Raw genomic sequence first — 22,198 nt, forward strand, 5'->3', positions numbered from 1 at the left:
TATAATTTCGATCCTAAAAACGCATATGTTATTGTTTTGTGTGATTTTATTATAAATTATAATTATAATTAAGCTATAATATTTATATAATTTAATTAGACTTAAGCTTTAAAATATTAATTAAAAAATATTAATTAAAAAATATTTTTAATTTTTCAATGCAGTATTATTTGCTATAAAGTTATTGATCGTCAATTATCTCAAACATTTAGTGTATAATATCGTTAATCGTATCGAATATATTTGGCCATTGAACGAGAGAGACATATACGTACCGTACCGTTTACAAGTTTACTTCTGAAGCTCTCTATTAGCGTTTTTTAATGAAAAAACTTATACAGTATGTACAAGTGCAACACTTGTGCACACTGAAAAAACGTTATAAATTAATAGCGCTGAATAATTTTTTGCATATACACTATTGTAATTTTTCTATTGTGCGGAAACCTAATCCAGACAGGAGACCAGTAATATGTATATAGAAATAAGATATATGCCACACGTAACAATCGAGAACCGTGTCGCGCAGAGCGTTCTGCGCAGCAGTCAGCACGTGTACGGGTTGGCGGTTCTCGATTGTGTGTGTGTGTGTGATCCACGGCTTACTTTTTCTCAACGTCCCTACCGCAAAGCAACTCAACGCGCGAAGTATATTGTAAAATATTCGATAACGGTACACCACGTGGTGAACTATCTCGAGTTTCTTATTAACATATTCCGTGCAACTGTTTCTTGAAAATGTTTATTTTGTATTGTGCTAGTGATAATTCCTACAGTTGTGTGGAAAATGAAAACGTTATTTTTAACGAAGAAAATATTAACAAAGGTGATGAAGTAATATTTACTTATAATAATAAACAATATACCGGAAAAGTAATAGATTATTCAGGTAAAGTTAATTTAAATCTATATACGTCTGTTATGTAGAAATTATTATTCACTATTAGTCACTTTCTAACCTATATAATATATAGGTTAGAAAGTGACTTCATTATTATATTGTATACCAATTTCTAATAACTTTCTAAAAAACTATTACAGATAATAAATGTTACCTGGAAAAACAATTCGATAAGTTGAAATTGATGGAAAAAGCTAAAAAAAGTAAGGAATCAAATAAAACAGAAATGTCTCTTCGTAAAAGAAGGAACATAGAATCATCGCCGTCTTTATGCACATCATCAAAAATAGCTAATGCTAAAAGCAAAAATAATACTAAAAATAAAGTACGTTATAATTTAATATATTATATTGTTTATATTGTAATTTATAAATTGTTAATTGCAAAATTTTAGGTCTTAAGAAAAATACAGAGGACATCAAATTCTGTAGTTTTTGATGTATTGAATAAATGTAGTAATTCAAAACTACCTGATAACAATGCCAGTGATAGCAATAATCATGCTAGTAATAGCACGATAGATTTATCGAGTTCAAGTACAATGATTGATGACTACAATACTTCACAAGATAATAAAAAAATGGTGATTTTTAAATAATACGTACATTATTTTAATCAAAATATTATTTCTTATTACTTATAAATTAAATATGGTTTGTGTGAAATCTTTACAGGATCATAGTCCGACAAAGGAAGAATTGAAAAAAATGCTTTTTGAAACCAGAAAAGAGTTAAAAGAAAAATCTTGTGAGTTTGCTACGTGCTGAAATTTATATTATAATATAAATTATATAAATTACGTTAATATTATCAATATACAATGTATGTATAATAAGTTTATATTTCATATCTGTTTAGTGTTAAAGGAGATAGATAAAGATTCCTGTCAGTTAAATCCATCACAGAACATTAACAATCTTGAAATGGAAATAGAAAATAACTCAGATACGCAATCTGAAATTACAAATTCGGTTGATAATACTGTTGATGAGAATGTTGATAATAATATAGAAAATCTTGAGGACGATAGTGATATTGAAATAGAAGAATTTGAAGATACAGATACTCAGTTATATGGAAAGAACTTCGAGCCTAAGGTAAATATTCTAAATATAGATTATTTATTGTAAATATTAATTTAATTTTCCAGATTCAATAATATTTCATAAATGTATAATCACACAGTAAATTATTAAACAGAAAAAAAATTGATTGCAGATGATACACTTGAAGAATAATTTCTATTGTAGAAATGCAATATATTATGCAGCTTTAGGGAATTGTCACAGATCATCACATATGGTTAGGAGACTGTTAACAGGAGTGTTTAAAAAAGAAGCATTAATTAACTGTACTCTGACTGGACAAACTCCTAGATCACAAGGAAAAAACCGGCAAAATGTTAAAGTCTCATGCTTACATCCTATTGCAATTAAAGCAATAGTTGGTAAATAATATTTTTTTTATTATTATAATAATCTTAATCATAATAAATAAAAATTCTAATTTTGCAAACAATATTTGTTATAGATTCTAAAATTTTTAATTCTAAATTCTAAAATTATATATATAACAGATATGTACATTGCATTTTCAGATTTTTCTCTTGATCACGGAATCAAACATGGTTGGGCCACACAAACAAAGAAGGATTTACTTTGTTATTTACTTAACTTTCTTTTAGACGGAGGGGTTCGACAAATTACGACACTTATTTCGATTGTAACTGCAAAGACGCTTTATTAGGCACTCGCGACGTGCGACGTGCGTAGTACAAGGGCGCTGACCACAGACTGCTGGGATTCACTCCCCTCTCCTCTCCTCTCTACTCGTCTTGTCGCTCGTCTGCCGTTTTTCAGAAAACATATACGCATATACATATATATATCTCCTAGCAACTACCAGCACATCCTCCCCCCTTTTCTTCTCGGAAGGGAAGAAAAATAAAACTTAAAACTAACATACTTTGTATCATTTAAACTTATAATGTGATCTAACAATATTGGAGTTATCGAAAGCTTATAACTATATATCTTATTATTTCCTAGTATTTAAATCGCTCAGGCTTTCTGATTCTGCGTCCACTCCTCGTAGTAACAACCTTCGAGTCACACTCTACTCCTTCGCAATCCAATGGCTCACCTTCCTTTTTACAATTATCTTTATCTTTCTTATCATTAGATTGCTCTGAGTTCTCTCGTTCATACAAATTCTTCGTAAAACTTGACTCTTCCGTAGAGAGTTCTAGTGGATAAATTCGTTGTATCGGTCTTTTGAATATGCCATTTTTAGTTTTCAAAACGAAGACTCTTTCTCTACCGTCTCTACCTGGAATCGCTTCTATTACGCGTGCCAGAGGCCAATCTATGCGCCTGTGTACATCGTCCCCTATTAAAACTACATCCCCGACTTTTACTTTACGCATTTTTCTTTTCCCGTTTTTTAATAATAAGTGTCCTAAATATTCGGTACGGAACCTCTTTCGAAGGTCTTCAAGAATTTTCTGTCTGTGTATGAACTTCTTGCATAATTTTTTTCGATAGAGCATGTCACAATCTGAGACTCCACATTCTCGAATTTCTTGTAAAAACATTGATGGAGACAGAGGTTTAAGATCATTGGGGTCTTCCGAAATATATGTAAGCGGACGGGAATTAATTATCGCTTCTGTATCGCACAAAACTGTATATAAGCTTTCGTATGAGAGACTCGCTTTGCCTAACATTTTCCTTAACAGCGTCTTTAGGATTCCTATAAGCCTTTCCCACCATCCACCCCACCATGGTGCTGCAGGTGGGTTGAAACACCATTCGATCTGGGATATTGAACTATCTTTGGTGACCCTTTCCCAGTCTAATTTCCTTAACATATTCGAAGCGCCCATAAAATTGGTCCCATTATCGCAATATATACTACTTGGACGTCCACGCCTTGATACAAATCTCCGTAAACATTCCAAAAAGCCCTGTGTAGATAATGTGGACGCCAATTCCAAGTGTACCGCTCTATATACGGCGCATGTAAAAATGCAAATCCAACCCTTTCCTCCCCCCTTTAAAATTAAAGGTCCTGCAAAGTCTATCCCTACTGTTTCAAAAATTGCTGCGTCGCGAACGCGATCGGGGGGCAAAGCAGGAGCTTCGCATTCCATGCGTTTCACCTTTTGTCTCTTACAAATTACGCAATTCGATATGACGGATTTTATTGTTTTTCGGAGAGAAATGATCCAAAACTTTTCCCGTAAATGACACATGATTATTTGCGCTCCTGCATGACCCATATTTTCATGTGTTTCTCGTACTAACATATAAATTATATCGTGGTTGCTGTCTAAAAGAATAGGGCAGAGAAAGTTAGGCGCATCTATTCGGTTAAAGATTTTCGTTCTTAAGACATATAACCCGTCTCTGTTTTTCATTATTTTGAAGGATGATAATTTGGTTTTAGTTACAGTGGTGAACATGTAGTCTTGCAAATATTTAAGTAGTTTAATTTCAGCCGCCCTTAGTTCGTTAAAAGTTAGACGCAATTTATTTAGCTCCTCTTTGGTTAAATGTACTACTTTGTTATTTTGGGCGTCGTACGATTCTTTTGTTCCCTGCAATTTGCAAGAAACCTATTCATCCACGCTAAAAATCTGATAAGTCTACTGTAAGACGAGAAAAAATCACCAACTTTGAATTCCCGATCCTCTGTATTGATTAGGTGTGTCAGACTCGACTTTTTTATTTCGCCTTTTATTTCTTCTTCTTTAAACTCGTGTTCCCCCGCGGGCCAGTTCGATTCAGATTCATACAACCACTTCGGTCCCAACCACCATTCGGATTGCGCTAGTTGCGAAGGATTGCAGCCGCGCGAAGGGAGATCTGCGGGATTTAGTACCCCAGGCACATATTTCCAGTCGTGTTCCGCGCTAAGCGATCGAATTTCTTTTACTCGGTTCCACACGAATGTTCCCCATTGCATGTCCCGTTTGATCCAGGCTAATACCGTAGTTGAATCGGACCAAAACGTTGACTTTAAGATTTTCCTTGTTAAAGACTTGATCACGGCGTCTGTGAGCCTAACTGCTATGGTGGCTGCCATCAATTCGAGACGCGGGATTGTTGCCTTTTCCGGGGCTATACGTGACCTAGCGCTTAACAACCTAACTTCTATTACACGTGTATCTAGGTTTTCAATTCTCGCAAAAACAACTGCCGCGTAGGCCGACGCACTCGCATCACAAAACGTATGTAGCGTCAGATTGCCTCTACCGAGCTTTCTTGAGATTTCGATTGTATTTAACATAGGTAATTCCTTTAGCCAATTTAAAAACCTATCCTTACGACTATCTGTAATCTCTGTATCCCAGTCTATTTTCTCCGTCCATAACTCTTTGAGTAACAATTTAGGCAGTAAAGACGCAGGGCATGTGAACCCAATGGGGTCGAAAACTTTGTGCGTGGTGGACAAGATTTCTCTTTTCGTTACGACTTCCGGATAGTTGCTTTTTAATATGGCCGGATTAATCGCTATTGTATCTCTTCCTTTATTCCATAAGACGCCCAAGACCAATGTTGTTTCGTTTTCCGACAAATCCCCTGAGCTCTCCCATCCCCGAAGTTCAAATCCCCCAGACGCCATAGCCGACGTGGCTTCTTCTCTGAACGTTTTCAATTCGTCTTCTGAGTTTACACTCGTGACGCAATTGTTTACATAAAACGATCCTTTTAATTTTGCTATTAACTCCGGGTTTTTCTTTACGTTTGATAGATGCAACTCAATAATCGCAGCTAATAAAAAGGGACTACATGTCAGACCAAACACTACACGGCAATGTCGGAAGATTACAATTTCATTGTTGACTATCCAAAAGAAACGTAAATGATCGCGGTCTGTCTCGTTAATAACTATTTGTAAAAACGCTTTCTTTATATCTGACACGACTCCGATTTCGCCTTCTCGAAACTTGTTTAAGGCTGAAGGCACTAGTTCGATTAAATTCGGTCCTTTTTCCAGACACTGATTTAGGGACGGGTAACCTTTATTGCACGCCGACGCGTCAAACACTGGTCTAATCTTAGTCGTGCCATGCGTCTTTACTACCGGGCGGTGTGGTAAATAATGGCCTAAATCATTAACTTCTTCGTCCGGTACTCTCTCAATGATACCCTCGGATAGCCATTGCTTAAAAACTTCGTCGTACGCTTTCAGAAGACGCTGTGTCGTTAGCCTTTCTATACATTTCTTTAATCTTAAACGTGCAGTGTTATAATTACTAGAAACAGGCGCGTGATCCTCTACCCATGGCAATCTAACTTCATACCGACCTTCCTCATTTAATTTAGCTGTTTCCTTTAAAAATTCTCGCGTTTGCTCTTCTCTAACTAATTTACTCGCCTTTTCGATCGGGTCCGAAATACCGACCACATCCAAACGCCATAGATCTGATATATTAGCCTCCTGTATGAATAACGTAGTGATCATTGCCGCCGCGTCGACCCTTTGAGATTCTCTCGGCAATTTTCCTATCACCGTCCATCCTAACCGTGTTTCGAAGACTGTCAGACCGTTCTTTAAATCGCATTTGCGGCCCGTTATTAATTTGCCTGCTACATCCGCGCCGATAAGAATATCTATCGAGCTACTGCTCTCTCCAATGTCCGTTAAATGAATATTTTGATCCCGTAATTCCTCGACCCACTTATCCTTTTTAATGCTTTGAATTGTAGAACAAATAGTTCCCTGATTCATTACCGAAAAATTGCACGCATAAGAATCATCGAGATTTTTTAGTCGTATCAAAAATACATTATGTGTTTCACATTCTGATTTAACCCCGCCAAACAAAGAATGGGAAATCTCCTGCTTGCCCAGAGAAACATAACCTAATTCTCTTGCGACATCCGTGCGGATGTATGATCGCTGGGAAGCTGTATCTATTACCGCTCTTACTATTTTCTCTCGTGACTGCGAGTACAACTTTACACGAAGCGTTTGTAAATAAACGTCACGCATTTCGCACAGCGTGGCTAAACTATGTTCTTCCGTGGTTTTCGCGGGATTTTTATTCTCTGGTTTATTCGGCGGAACATTTTCTTTGCGGACTATACCCGGGCACATCACTAACACGTGTCGTCTCGAACACCAATCGCATCGCAATTTAACCTTACATTTTTGAGACACGTGTCCGCGCTTTAGACAATTAAAACAGCATCTTTCTTTCTTTACGATCTCTTTTTGCTCGTCGAGCGTTAATTTTCGCGCATTTTCGCAGACCTGACTCTCGTGACTCGATTTGCAAAATATGCACTCCGCGGGCTTAGGGTCTTTAGAAACAAGAAGAACACTAGCGCTGGGTGCTTCTTTCGCTGCTTCTATCTTGCTCTTCTGCTTCTTCGCCTGTTCCGCCGGTAATCCGAATCCTGTCAGCGCCATGTCGATGCGTTCCTCATTCTCGACCTCGCGTTGCAAAAATTTGAGAAGATTAGAAAGTCGGTCGGTAATTTCACGTCCCTCATTATCTTCCGGTCTCTCTCGTCCGCTGCGTTGCCATGCGCGTAGTACTTCCTCAGGGAGCGACGATTCGACTAAAGGATAGAGCATGGAAGCGCATCTGTCCGTTGTCACGCCCAGCGTTTCCAATGCGCGAATGTAGCACTCAAGTTTATCATACACACTCGCCAGCGATGCCTTCTTGGTTCCCCTCACCGCGTTCTGTAATACCAAGCCGAGCAACTCCCGCACATAGAATTCTACAATGATGTCCTCTCGTCCAAAACGATTTTTTAAACTCGCGATCGCTTTCACATAATTTTCTCCCGTTGGCGGGAAACTTTGCACGATCTCCTTGGCACGAGAATCCGGGAGCGTAGCTTGCTGCAAATATTGGAACTTATCTTCATTACTGATCGCCGGGTCGTCGTGTATTTTCTTAAACTGGCTCCAGAACGGAAGCCACTCCTTGACCATGCCACTGAATTTCGGCAGTTCCAATTTCGGGAGGTTCGCTTTCTTAACGGTGTTGGAAACTGTCCCTGGTGCGTCGACCGACGTCATCGGCGTCAGATTTACCATCTTCATCTTTGCCGTAATGAAGGTCGTCTTATACCGATCGTCCGATTCAAGCTCGTTCGTAATGGTGTCGTCGTCCGCATCCGATTGGAAAAGTAATTGGTTGTACGTGGAATGTACCGTATCCAACTTTGCCATCTTGGTTTCAAGAAACTGAAACGCTACCATCTTTTCTTCCCGCGGCCCTTCGACGTCCATTTTGGCCGTAAAGGCATTGAGCGCCTTCGTGAAGCTCGCGCGCAGAATTTTCCTCTGCTTTTTGGCAGCATCCATTTTCTCGCTCTTGAGTAAGCGTTCGCGTAACGTAAAAATACGAACGCCCTGTTGCACACTAGTGCCGAGGTTAGATTGCACGTAATTCGCGCCGTACTAAACACTTCAATTGCGGAATGTTTACCCTCCAGAAGGTCCTGTCACGGTCGCCAGATGTTATTTACTTAACTTTCTTTTAGACGGAGGGGTTCGACAAATTACGACACTTATTTCGATTGTAACTGCAAAGACGCTTTATTAGGCACTCGCGACGTGCGACGTGCGTGGTACAAGGGCGCTGACCACAGACTGCTGGGATTCACTCCCCTCTCCTCTCCTCTCTACTCGTCTTGTCGCTCGTCTGCCGTTTTTCAGAAAACATATACGCATATACATATATATATCTCCTAGCAACTACCAGCACATACTTCGAACTATAACACAAAGGATTGGAGAAATAAAAAGAGAAGCAAGAAATAAATAATGTATTTTAGTCCTTGTTTAAAAGAAAACAATTTGTTAATCGTTTATTTTTTTTCTTTAAAATTCTAAGTTTAATATAATGATTGATAACATATTGATTTGTACAATCAAACAAGGGGTATGAGACTTCTTGTTTGATTGTATATATCTTACACGGTCGTTTAATCTCATACTTATTGTTCATATTGATTTAGTTTAACATAATGATTGAAAATATATTGATTTATTTTATTTCTTTTATTGCAAAATTAAGCAATATTATTTTTCATTTATGAGATTGTTTATGTAAATGAATACAAGTGTTATAAATAAATAATCTTCTATTCATAAAAATATATTTTAATTTTCCATATTTACCACAAAAATGGACCTATTAAAGATTTGATCTAATTGTATACAAAAATATATAATTATATCTAATCATTTATATATATATGAAGTATGCATGGTTTGATCTAATTACATATAATTATATACAATTTTATCTATTTATATATAATTAGATCAGGTCAAAATCCATGTATAATTATATCTACAGAATTATATATAATTAGATAAAATTTTATATAAACATTTTTTCCCGGGTATACTTTTACGATAAAAGTCATAATGAGATTCCATAATAAAGAAGGTATCTCTCTCGTTACAAAAGCATTATTAGAATAGAAATAGAATCAAACGAGTCACCTGTATGACTCATTCGAGTGGAATCTAGCCTGCGCATAAAATAGGACCATATATGGACATGTCGAGGCAGAGCGAGCCGCATGACCATATAAGGAGAGAAAGTCAGAACGTAGCCATACCATATAAGGTAATGAATTCGAAGCCACCGCCCCATGACTCACTGTAACGAGGTGCGGTCACCTCCCACTATCGTTTCCAAAATTGTATAAAAGCGCAATTTTTCACCTCCTCGACAGAGAGTGGAACGAGCCAGGAAAACCGACATATCTTATACTTGTTCCATCCTCTCACATAGAGCACTTGTATCGTGAAGTTCTACAATAAATACCATACTTTTATACTACAAAAGAAAGATAAAAATTATTGAATACCTACCTTCAACGGATCCGAGGAGCCACAATCCACATCGCCGAGGACAGTTAATTATCCTGGGGTTTTACCTCCTTAACCGCAGAAGAAGAACCCATCAACGGAGACGTTCTGCCGGATCGAGCCACCTCGCATCACCCAGGACGTCACAAGTTGAAATTTTTGGTGGCAGCGGTGGGATTGCCAAAAAGGTGATCCCCGTGGGATAGCTGAAAGGATTGGACATCTAATTGTAAGAAGCATCCCTTGGGACGACACTTCAATTCTCTGGAAGCTGAGTGAGTCAGTAGCGGAAGAAGAAACCGATTGCTGTATTCATTCTACCGTATCCTGTCTCTACAACGAGAAAAGGATCCTTTCCGGAGAGCAGTTGCGGGGATAAGGCTGTCCACACGCTCGCAGGACAAGGCTTCATGGAGTCACGCATAACTATCATTCTTCTTTTCATTATCACACGATACATGTGAGTTCGCACTTACACTTGTTAATATCACTGGGCGGAATTCATAGTCGTTGCTCAAAACTTGTCTTAAGCATGATCTTGGCAAAGACGGTCTTAAGATCGAAAACCGTCTGATGACAGCTTTACATGCATAGCTAAATCTTGAGAACACGAGTTTTAGCTTAAGATCGTCTTGACGAAGTCTGTGCTTAAGAATATGGCTTCGGCAATGTTCGGGACTCCAAGCTTTTTGACCAATTATGATAAAGATTTACAAGAATTTACATGAAACGCTGCATAACACGACGAGATGACATGTGTCATTGTACAAGGTATGTATGTACATACACGTGTTTATTTATCTGAAATACGAATGAAATAAGAAATTGTGTAAGTTTTATATAAATCCGTTTGCGTTTATAACCACCAGCTTGGTTTAATCGATTGCTGAACAGAAGTGCGGTCAAGGAAATAGAAGAAGAAAAAGAAGAAACTTGTAAAATAAGGTAAAAAATACATGGTTTTTTAAAAATGCTATTATGTTTTAATTTGTTACACCATATTCTATTCTTATCAGTCATATGCGTTACTGTTAGGAGAGCAAATCCATAATAGTCGTTTATGCGCGCCTGGACGTAAGGTTAAAAATAAAGTCAATCGTTTTTTAACATTGAACGTAACATTGTCAAATTGTATAATGATACTATTATTTAAATTATAATGAGGATTGTGTTTTCAGTGAATGGATAACATCGGTGATTTGCTTACATTTGATATCCTTGGGAAAGGCTACCGATCCAGATTGAACTTGTATAGTTGTTTGATATAATACAGGTTTCGTTAGATTCTACACACAGGTAAAAGAATATTAACTTCTTTTTTTTTACTATTGCATTATTCCATCTCGTCGATTCACTACATCGTATTCTTTTTTCAGATAGGTGCGTTTTAAAAGAGTAAATCCATGAGAAATAAAGTGTCAATACCGCAGAGAGGATTGATCCGTACAAATCCTTTAGGCTTAACAAACCCACGGACTTGAGTTCTGACTGTGGACACTACACACAATTACACTTACACTTACACACACACACACACACACACACACACACACACACACACACACAGTGACATATATAACATAGTTGGTGTTAACAGAGATTCTGAATCTATAAGGGACTGCCCACAATGAAAGGAATAGGGAACAGGGAACAGAGAATAGGGAACAGAAAATAGGGAACAGTTTAATATTAACATATTCATTGTGCATATGGCATACAGAAACAGAATAAAATTTTATCACTGTTCCTTAGCGCTATTCCTCTGTTCGTCTATTCTGTGTTAATAAATTACACATGTTAATAAATTTCATTTAATATTGAACTGTTCCCTATTCCCTGTTCGCTGTTCGCTGTTCCCTATTCCTTTTATTGTGCGCAGCCCTTAACCGCTTTGGGTTAGGTGCTGGAGCAGCGAGTGCGGGATTATTAATGGTTGCGCCAAAGTAATTGAATGTAATACTATTATATATTTTTTTATCAAATCAATTGTGTTAACTAATTTATTTTATTTTATTGTAGAACTCGGCAGACGATATCAAAAGTAATCGTACAATCCAGTTCAGCCTTAACTGGGCGGTGATAATAGACAAATACCGAGCATAAAATACATCCCGAGTGTATGCAGAATGCTCGGTTGCAGTATAGAGAGAATTGGAAATTGAAATTTACAATGCTTAAAGGATAGATGCAAAGGATTTCTTATGATAAAGGACCATCGGTAAGACTTTCTCAGGAAAGTCTGAAAGATATTGATTATTTCAGATTTTAAAATAATATATAAGATGTAAGCAGGGGGTTCCTCCGTAGCCCTCGGCGGGGGAACAGGTGGATAAATGGTAGGAGAGTGAAAGGAGATGAAGGGAGAGATTGAGAGGTGAGGAAGGTGTTGATTGAAGGGGGTAGATAGAGGAGTGCGAGAGGAAGACGGGAGAATGGAGGCGAAGCGGAAGGTGAACTGGAGGAGACGGGAAACGTTGGTGAAGTGGCACGTGAAAAGTGAGGTTAGGAAGAAGGGCGGGATTGAAGGAATGGAGGTAGCAGCCCAGGTTACACGACGAGGGAGTTGAGCGAGTTGGCAGCAGGGAGTATCGATCGGGCGATCGATCGATCTGTCGCGAGACAGAGGGATTGTCGATGGTGGCGCGGCAGGTATGGAACGGAGCAGGGAGTCGTCGCGACGGATCGATGGATCGAACGATCGAAGGGGCCGGACAGATAGACAGGTGATGGAAAGAGAAGGAGAGAAAGCGACCGCGACGGAGGGGTAGAACGAGGAAGGAGAAAAGGTGACGAGAGTGCGTGAGCTGGACTTTGGAGGCAAGGAGAAAGGAGCTAGGGGAGTAGATTAAGGGTGAAGATGGACGAGGATAAAGCGGTGGAGGCGAGGATATGGATACGGACGAGGACGAGGGCCATAGGAACATAGGAAGAAAGGAGAGTAAGAGGGAGGCGGGAGGAGCGGGGACGGAACAGGGGGCAGGGAAGGCGGCGAGCGGGAGGAGGGAGAGAGAAGGAGGGAGGGGAGGAGAGCAGTGGCAGAAGGGAGGGAAGCGGAGAAATGACAGAAGCAAGGAAGGCGGAGGGAGATGGCTGGAGTAAAGAGGAGGGGAGGGGAAAGGAAGTGGGTTTTTGTTTCAGAGCGAAGACAGAATAGGAAGGAGGGAAGGCGGCGAGCGGGAGGAGAGAGAGAGAAGGAAGGAAGGGGAGAGAGCAGTGGCAGAAAGGAGGGAAGCGGAGAAATGGCTGAAGCAAGGAAGGCGGAAGGAGATGGATGAATGAAAGACGAAGGGAGGGGAAATAAATGAAATGTAAGGTCGCATATGGCCAGGGCACGTAGGGGAGTGATTTGTAAGAAGTTTGGGTACGTTCCTCATAAAAAACGCCTTGTAAACCCTACGGGAATACACAATAAATCTACATACATATAAGATGTAAGCAATAGGTGCATCCAGAAGGACGATGGCTCATTGAGCTGCTAAGTAGCAATAGAATGTGATTGGTTTTTACCTTTGGATCCAACCTATCACTTAATTGCTACTTAGCAGCACAGAGAGCGGTTGTGCTCCTGGATACACCCAATAAGTATTTTTTTTATTATATAATTATATAATGTAATGATTTATAAATTTCTTTTTATTTTAGAGGAGAACAATTATTTCTTAGATGAGGGTCTAAGGGAGAATTCACACCTTGGCAGAATAGCAGAAAGAAAAGCAGCAGCCAATCAGGACTTGCGCTAGTAGTAAGCAGAATGTACTGTGCATGCATACTGTAGTATGCTTACTATCAGCTCAAGTCCTGATTGGCTGCTGCTTTTCTGCTTTCTGCTATTCTGCCAAGGTGTGAATTCTCTCTAAGATCACAATGGATTTTGCAAGGCAACAAACGTATGGAAACGTAAAATAGAGGATAATGTTCGTAAATTACTGGAACAAATCTCGAACTACGTTCTGTCTAACAATAAAACCATCAGCAGGCTGCCAATGAGGATCATTATGATGCAATTCTTCAACATTTTCATTTACAATTGCATCATTATCTGGATCTTCTGGGAGAATATCTTTAAATTGTAAGGATAAATTGTGCAAAACTGCACAAGCTGAAACAACTGCTGTACAGGTAATAAGTTTTAAAGACAATCCTCTTGCTAATCGTCTCTTGCAAGGAAATCGTCTCTTCCAAACTCCAAACGTTCTCTCAACAACCATCCTCGTTCGTGATTGAATTACATTATATCTGTATGTAATGAAATATATTATTTATTATATACTCTTATTATTTAATACTAAATACTTTTTAACGACTTATTAAAATTTAAATTAAACGACAATTAAATTTAGGTTTCTCGAAAATTAACCATAGAAAGATAATAATTGGGCAAAGAAAAAACAACGCGGTTATTAGTGCGTGAAAAGTCAAACAGACAATAATTAAATATTTTTAAAGATATATAAGCGCGAACGTTTTTGGCTCCGCTTTAAGCTATCTTCAGCGATGTCACAAAGTGTAAAATAAAATTACGTAGTCGCAGACTATTTCTATTCTGGTTCTATTTGTAAGGCTTCCTGATCACACCATCAAGAAGCAGAACAAATGTGGAGCATGAGATATAAACTTTTATTTTTCACCTTGTTACATCGCTGAAGATGTAACAAGTCTTTCTGACTTTTCACGCACTAATAATCGCATTGTTCTCTCATTGCCCAATTTCTATCTTTCTATGGTTAAATTTATTTACAATTACTCTCTTTTCTTCTCTTTACCTCTGTTCTTCTTCATTCTGTGGGTTTCTAAAGGGTGTCAAAAGAAATGGGAGACAAGGATATCCTGCATCTCCAATCAACATTCCTGTTAATTAGCGTTGTTGATATCTCATAAAAACTCGAGAATTTTGGAAGATTCGGCTGTCGTGTTGACTTCCAGGTCATTCTGGGACAAGGTCCAAAAATTCCATTCGTGGTCCCACAATAGCCTTTTACACAAAGAGTAAAAAAAAATAATAAAAAATGAGTCAAAAAGTTAATGAGTCAAGTTGAGTTAATTGAGTCAAAAAGTTCTGAGTCATTTTTTTCTATAATGCTTAGCAAAATAGTAATTATTGAGTAAAGTCAATCCAACCAGCACTGTCTTTTAACCGGGCTAGTGTACGTTCATTCATACTACCAGGCGCGCGGCTCACTGACGTACAGTCAGCTAAAGAACTGCGCTGAGTGGATTGATTTTACTCAATAATTACTAACAATAAGTATTATAGAAAAAAATGGCTCAGGACTTTTTAACTCAATTTTTGATAAGGAATATCGCTGTGTAAATAGTGGGTGTGAATTCTATAGGTGACACCCTGTATACGTTATATATGATGGTGTAAAAACTTCATAGTAAAAAATAAATAATTACACATCTCTCTTTGAGGAGTTTTGCTAATTTTACTCGCTCTTGTAGTTCTTTTTCCTCTAATAATAATTTTGTCAATTTATTTATTAATTCTTCACGTTTCTTTCTCATATTAATTGACACATTTCGATTTCATGATTAATTTTAATTCCTTTTTGCACATTACGATTTCTATTCAATTTTTTTGTTTAGAGCATAAACGTAAGTCAAGTTTTGTAAAATACTGATTATACAGATGCGTGCTATACAATATAAATTGCACTTATACACACAAATCAATAGTTTAAAAACTTGACTTGCATTATTACATACGGCTTTCACCCCCTCATATATATTATTCAATACCATATTTTTACCTGGACATTCAAAGAAAAATATCCTTTTCTGTTTCTGTATGTTTCAGCAAGTCCTCCAAAATTGTTACCTACTAGTCTTATATGGGTGCAATCTATCGCTCCATCAATATGAGGAAGTCCAATAGCTCCTTGTCCATACCCTAACTCTTTAAAGAGTCTTCTATTTTCCTGAATGGCTGCTTGGTTTGTTGTAAATTTTACATAAGTATTTAAATAAGTTGCTAATACAATTGTTACTCTAAACACAATCCTGCTTATTGTCGGTTGTGATAATATCATGAGATCTCCATTTACTGTCTAAATAATAAATTATGAAACAATATATTAAACATATTTGTACTGTTTGTCTTTAATGTTTGAAGATGCATTATAGAAAATTACCTGAAAACTACCAGTAGCATAAAATCGTAAACAAATAAGCAATTGGATAACTGGATCAATCGGTAGACCTCGCTTATCAGGCTTTGTTAAACTTTCGACGACTAAAGGCAATAATCCGTTCATAACACAATTTTTTGAAAATCTATATCTAAGATGAAATTCATGTTCGCGGTAGGCAGTGAATGGATCCATCGCATCTCGAATATATCGTTTTACGCGTATTATTCGAATTTCATTATGCTCGTCATCCGAAGATGAATCAGAATTGTCAAATAAATTTATGTCAAATTGACCATATATATTATTTAATTCCATGTTCTTATCTAAAATGTATATAGTAATATAGTACAGTAATAATGAAATAATAATATACATTATGTTATTATGTTTATACGGTCGTATATATTATTATAAATTAATATAAGTTAAATAAATAAGAATGTTATTATTATGTATATATGTATATCTGTAAAGAATCTGTAGTACTTACCTCTTATTAAGAATAAATTATACGGTTTTAATTGCTTCTTTTTTATTTTTCGAAATCCTACGCGTGAAATGAAAATTGCGAGATAAAACTGCAGATTAGGTTAACAATCCGCTATGGTTAACAAACAATAGATGATCGATAGTCGATCGTTAATAAACAATTAGTATATACAAAAAAAGGAAGGAATTTAATATAATACACATTATTATATGATTTGATATTCAAAAACTTTATTTTCATATAAATTTAAATTTAAATTTTATTTTCATATAAAAAGTAAACGAGTTAAACGAAATCATTTTTATTACTATATAATTCTAAATGTAAATATATCAACTCATTGAGTATTAATTGAAAAACGTAAAAGTGTTTGACGGTCGCCGTAAAATCGATTTATATACATGACATACGCTTAACTAAAGATTATTGCTTACTTTTCATACAAATTCCGAAAATAACACCTTACTATTAGAGATAATATTTGAAATAATATTTAATGACCTAGTTTACATCGATCACTTGATACGCGTATTAAATAGTAAATAACTAGTAAATTAGTTTGATTATTGGCTGATCAGCTTAATTATACTATTTAATACGCGTATTAAGAGATCGATGTAAACTAGGCCAATGTTTCAAATTTAATACTTAATACTAAATAGGGCCAAAGCACATAACATTACGTAGCAATATATAACAGTCATAGTAATTACAGAAAGTCAACATCTTTTGGGACGATACTATTATTTCAATGTTGACCGTCAGATCGAAAATTTCACCGGAATACAGTAAATTCGCGCGTTCTGCATCCCGCAAACTTTCCACGGAAGATTTTTGAGCTGGAAACACGCGATTGTTCGAGTACACGATCGATCGACGCGGATGTATCGACGAACGACACAATTCGTTCATGTCGGCGTAAACAGTGCGTTCTTTATCTTCGATATAGTCCGAAGAACACCTTTTGTTATATAGGTCGTTCAAAGTATCGCCGCTGCCATTGCCCTCGTCCCGAGATAAGCGCTTGATGTAACGCTCCGTTCAAGCGGTAAGAGTTTTCCTATTGCACATATTGCTTTTCTGGCCATTCTGCGCGCTATCCGCGACGTGAAATCTGTTTAACGAGTTGTTCGATCTGCGACAGTCTTCGTCGGAACTGCTGCCAGCGCACAAATGATCCCTCTTCGCTTCGGCCCGAGGTTTCAGTTTGTTCCTTCGAGACTTCTTCCCTAAACCGTCTAACGAACCGTCGCTGCTACGCGAATGCAATGAGTCTCGACATGAATGCGGCGAATCCATCACGTGGCGAACTTACTTGTCATCATCTGAAAAATAATTAGGGCCCCTAAAATAAAAAAAATATAAATTATTTATTAAATAGATATATGAAGGAGGCTCTCTATATAAAAAATTCAAATCTAGTTATATAAATTTGGCAATAAGAGTCAATTGGCTCTTATTCCCAAATTTAATTACATTCGAATTTTAAATATAATAAATTATTTAATTATTTAATTTAAAAAAAGTAATTACTTACATCTCTTTTTGAGCTTAAAACTTCGCTAATTTTACTCGCTCTTTTAATTCTTTTTCCTCTAATAATAATTTTCTAACTGTCAATTCATTTATGAACTTTTCACGTTCCTTTCTTAATTCACATATTTCGATTTCATGATTGATCTTAATATTTGCTAACTCTAATTCTTTTTCACATATTACGTTACTTCTGTCCACTTTCGACTTTTTTGATTTAGAGTTTAATGAGTCCGTATGATTTGTTCTCTTTGAATCAAGATATATATATATATTTTTTATTAGTCATTACATCTGAAACATAATTTTAAGTTGCATTTAAATATTAAAAGTATTTCTTTAAACAGTATTTAATTTTAAATAACGTTTGGTATTTTCTTACCAGATTGATTATTGGGCTCTTCCTGTATATTCTCTTCTTCAGGAAGAATTGAGTATACATTTTCGACATCACTATCGTCCTCGTCTACGGTCAATATTATATTATCTGAAAAAAGAAATATACAATTAACATAATACTAATCTTATCAATATATTGTAAAAAATTGTGACTTTAAATTAATTTTAAATTAATTAATTTTTAGCTTACTTAAGTCAGATGCTGATTCATGCTGACTGCATGACAAAGTTGTTGTTTTTATTGGTGTTTTCTTTAAATGTTGTTCATTAGAAACCTCGTTTAGTACTGTTAAATTATTTTGTTTAACTGCTTTACAAATTTCTTTTTGTCGATCTAAAATAATAAATTTTATTTATTTATTTGACAAATAATTTTATTAACAAATTTATATGTATTATTTAAAAACATTTTAATAGTACCTGTAGACTCATTCCTTGTAAAATTACTCGAAGACATTGTTGGTGCTGTAGTCATAAGGCTAGGTATTATGTCTAACACATTTGAATCAACTTCACCAACATTTTTTTGTCGCCCTCCACCAGTAAGAAATCTTGCTTGTCTTTCAGCTGTTAAAATGTTCTTGTTTTGTTGTTTCAAGTTAGACCAGTATTTCTTTAATTGTGAAACATCTCTCTGCAACATAAAACATCCTAATATTAAGAAAAATAAATAAATTCGAGGAACTGCTGTATGAAATATACTTCAAATACCTTACTGTTATTTGGCATTATGACAATCCACTTATTTTTAATATTAATCTACGCACAAAACATGTAAATGTCCCATTTCATTATTTTTGACTTGATGTTTTCTTAATTCACTTTACACATATTCAATATTATATTTCAGTTCAGATTTAGATTTATTGCTGACATAATGTCCGAACTAACGAAATGTTTTATAAAGGCTGTGGTCCACTTGATACTACAAATGCTTTAAAGCGTTCTTCTTCTCCATCTTTCTTCATTGAAAGAAAAAAGAAGAGGAATGCTTCAAAGCATTTGTAAGTGGACCGCAGCCAAAAGCGTATAAACGATAAAGTGTACTTGATAAGGACTGGAATCCTGGTCGAAACGTTGTACTAATCAACCGGGATTCCAGTCCTTATCAAGTACACTTTATCGTTTATACGCTTTTGGCTGCGGTCCACTTACAAATGCTTTGAAGCATTCCTCTTCTTTTTTCTTTCAATGAAGAAAGAAGGAGAAGGAGAAGAAGAACGCTTCAAAGCATTTGTAGTATCAAGTGGACCACAGCCTTTATAAAACATTTCGTTAGTTCGGACATTATGTCAGCAATAAATCTAAATCTGAACTGAAATATAATATTGAATATGTGTAAAGTGAATTAAAAAAACATTAAGTCAAAAATAATAAAATGGAACATTTACATGTTTTGTGCGTAGATTAATATTAAAAATAAGTGGATTGTCATAATGCCAAATAACGGTAAGGTATTTGAAGTATATTTCATACAGCAGTTCCTCGAATTTATTAACTTAATAAAGATTGCCAGTTTGGTCGAAATAAACGAATCCCCCGCATTTTATTCTTCACTGGCGAAGAAAAAAAGTTTATGTTTATCTTAAAATACCTTATTAGAAATTAATGGAGACTCATTATATTCCTGTGTAATTATAAACCAAGCTTCTGATTTTTCTTTTAATGTTGACGAATTTGTTCCTTTTGACTCAATAATATGCTTATATTTTTTTAAAATTTCGAGGAACACTTGCTTCTCCAAATCGGAATAAATAACTCTTTTAGTTGCCATTGTAAAAAATTTTCGTTTAACACACTGGTCCGTGTCCGTTGCGGCTCTCCTGGCTTCGAGTGTCTTAAAGAGGTTAGCAGCTGACACCGATGTTTGGCATCATTACTGCAGCGGCTTCCGCTTCCGCCGCTACCACCAGAGCCAGACCACAGCTGACTTCTCTGCCCCTCGCGCCAACTTCGATACTTCCCGACGAAACCGTTGCCACTTCTGGAGCTCCCTGACGGAGCCGCGGTCGTCGGAATTCCCGGCTTCGGCCTGTCCGCTGTCCCTCTCTCTCGCTCTCCCCTTTCGCACTTGTTCTCTCTGCTCTTCCTCGTCGTTCTCGGCTGCTCGTCTCTCACATCGATGACTACGCACTTTCCTCGTCACACCTCCTCGCCTCGAGTATCGGCGACTCGAGTTTATTCGTCGTACCTCCTCGGAGGATAAACACCACCACTGCACCCGTCGCTCTCTTTAAGGTTAATCGTCGCGATACACGACGCGATGATGACGGCCACGACGGCGAGAATGACGCAATCCCGACACTGGAATATCACCACTCGCAATACATAACCTGACAAAACCGTCTTAAGTCGACTATTTACTCGACTTGACCAAGACTGGCTCAAGACAAATCTTAAGTAAGAACTGTGTATTGAATAATGCCATTTCGCTCTTAAGATTTATCTATGCAACGTTATTTGCTTACTTAAGACCGAGCTCAAGTTTAAACTTAAAAGTCGGTCTTAAGCAAGAACTATGAAGCGATCGTAGTCTCGAGAACAAGCTTAAGCCCGTCTTGACTTTCAAGATTCGTCTATGAATTCCGCCCTAAAATAATACAATGCTTATATGTTCATTGTTTTATTATATTTGTGAATTCTAGCTTCCTAGCGTAGATGATCATTTGAAACGTTGTCTTCGATAATATTTAATTAGCCTAGAAGAGCTGAGATGAATGCTTTAATTTACATAATAAAAATGATATGCCAATGAAACTTATACATTTTATTAAAAGTTGTCTAAAAATAATAGTTTAATCTGCCGGATCTGCTTTTCGTCGTTACATCAAAGAAATCGGATTCTATATTTGATATTATGTGATTGATGAAAATGTTTTGCTTTTTTTTATATATGCTATACCTTTGCAGAAGCTAGGATTCACAAATATATATTTGTATAGCATATATAAAAAAGCAAAGCATTTTTATCAGTCACGTAACGTCAAATATGAGGTCTGATATCTTCGATGTAACGACAAAAAGCAGAACCGGCAGATTACACTATTATTTTTAAATAATTTTTAGCAAAATTTATAAGTTTTATTGGCATATTATTTTTATTATGTAAATTAAAGCATTTATCAGCTCCTCATAGGCTAATTAAATATTATCGAAGACAACGTTTCAAATGATTATCTATGCTTGGAAGCAAGGATTCATAAATATATTAAAACAATAAATATATGAGCATTGTGTTATTTTAATCTCCATATCTAATAACTACAAATACTATGTCTAAAAATATATGTCAAAAATACATCTAAATACGAAACAAGAAATTAATTCAAAAATTTCCATCAATAACGTAACGTCACATAGGGGGTCCAATTTCTCCGATGTAATGACAAAAATCAGGACCGGCCAATTAAATTATTATTAAATGTTGCCAAGATTTATGCGGTCCACACACAAGAGCATATCGTTCTCATTATATAAATTAAAAAGTTCATTATCTGTTCGTAGACTTGTTGAAAATTTGAAGATAAGATTTTAAACATTTGCACGAAAAATGTTGACTGCAAAATTTTTAACTAGCCTACGAACAGATGATAAACGCTCCAATTTATACAATGAGAGCGATATGTTGATGAGACGTACCTATAAATCTCGGTCAATAAAGCAATAATTCAATTGCCTGGTCCAGATTTTTGTCATTACATTGAAGAAATTGGTCCCCGTATGTGACGTTACGTTATTGATGGAAATTTCTGAATTAATTTCTTGTTTCGTATTTATGATTTATTTCTGATATATTATTTTAAAAATAGTATTCGTATTACACAAACATCGAGATTAAAATAACACAATTTTATATGTTTACTATTTCATTATATATGTGAATCCTAGCTCCTA

The 22,198-nt window shown here is 36.3% G+C and overlaps 3 protein-coding genes and 1 pseudogene across 3 annotated transcripts; 1 reads left to right on the forward strand and 3 right to left on the reverse strand.

Annotated features, from left to right (window-relative positions):
- The first annotated feature begins 738 nt into the window (after positions 1 to 738).
- On the forward strand, positions 739 to 8,693 carry LOC139782620 (uncharacterized). Its single transcript, XM_071721635.1, has 8 exons — positions 739 to 889; positions 1,042 to 1,226; positions 1,296 to 1,395; positions 1,574 to 1,648; positions 1,760 to 1,998; positions 2,120 to 2,348; positions 2,499 to 2,555; positions 8,635 to 8,693. Exons 1-8 carry the CDS (start codon positions 739 to 741, stop codon positions 8,691 to 8,693), a joined length of 1,095 nt encoding a protein of 364 aa, XP_071577736.1.
- Positions 4,460 to 8,230, reverse strand: LOC139782625 (uncharacterized). The gene has a single exon (XM_071721640.1). The coding sequence runs from the start codon at positions 8,228 to 8,230 to the stop codon at positions 4,460 to 4,462; it is 3,771 nt and encodes a 1,256-aa protein (XP_071577741.1).
- A 4,981-nt stretch (positions 8,694 to 13,674) lies between the features above and the next one.
- Positions 13,675 to 16,197, reverse strand: LOC139782619 (putative nuclease HARBI1; annotated as a pseudogene).
- Positions 16,198 to 18,474: 2,277 nt separating this feature from the next.
- LOC139782624 (myb/SANT-like DNA-binding domain-containing protein 3) lies at positions 18,475 to 20,078 on the reverse strand. Its single transcript, XM_071721639.1, has 3 exons — positions 19,899 to 20,078; positions 18,725 to 18,938; positions 18,475 to 18,638 (listed from the first exon to the last, which is right to left on the reverse strand). The coding sequence occupies exons 1-3, from the start codon at positions 20,076 to 20,078 to the stop codon at positions 18,475 to 18,477; spliced, it is 558 nt and encodes a 185-aa protein (XP_071577740.1).
- Between the last annotated feature and the right edge of the window lie 2,120 nt (positions 20,079 to 22,198).

This window comes from Temnothorax nylanderi, unplaced genomic scaffold (assembly GCF_030848795.1).
Source record: "Temnothorax nylanderi isolate EJ_2023f unplaced genomic scaffold, tnyl_v1.0 TNYL_tig0429_pilon, whole genome shotgun sequence".
NCBI lineage: Eukaryota > Metazoa > Arthropoda > Insecta > Hymenoptera > Formicidae > Temnothorax > Temnothorax nylanderi.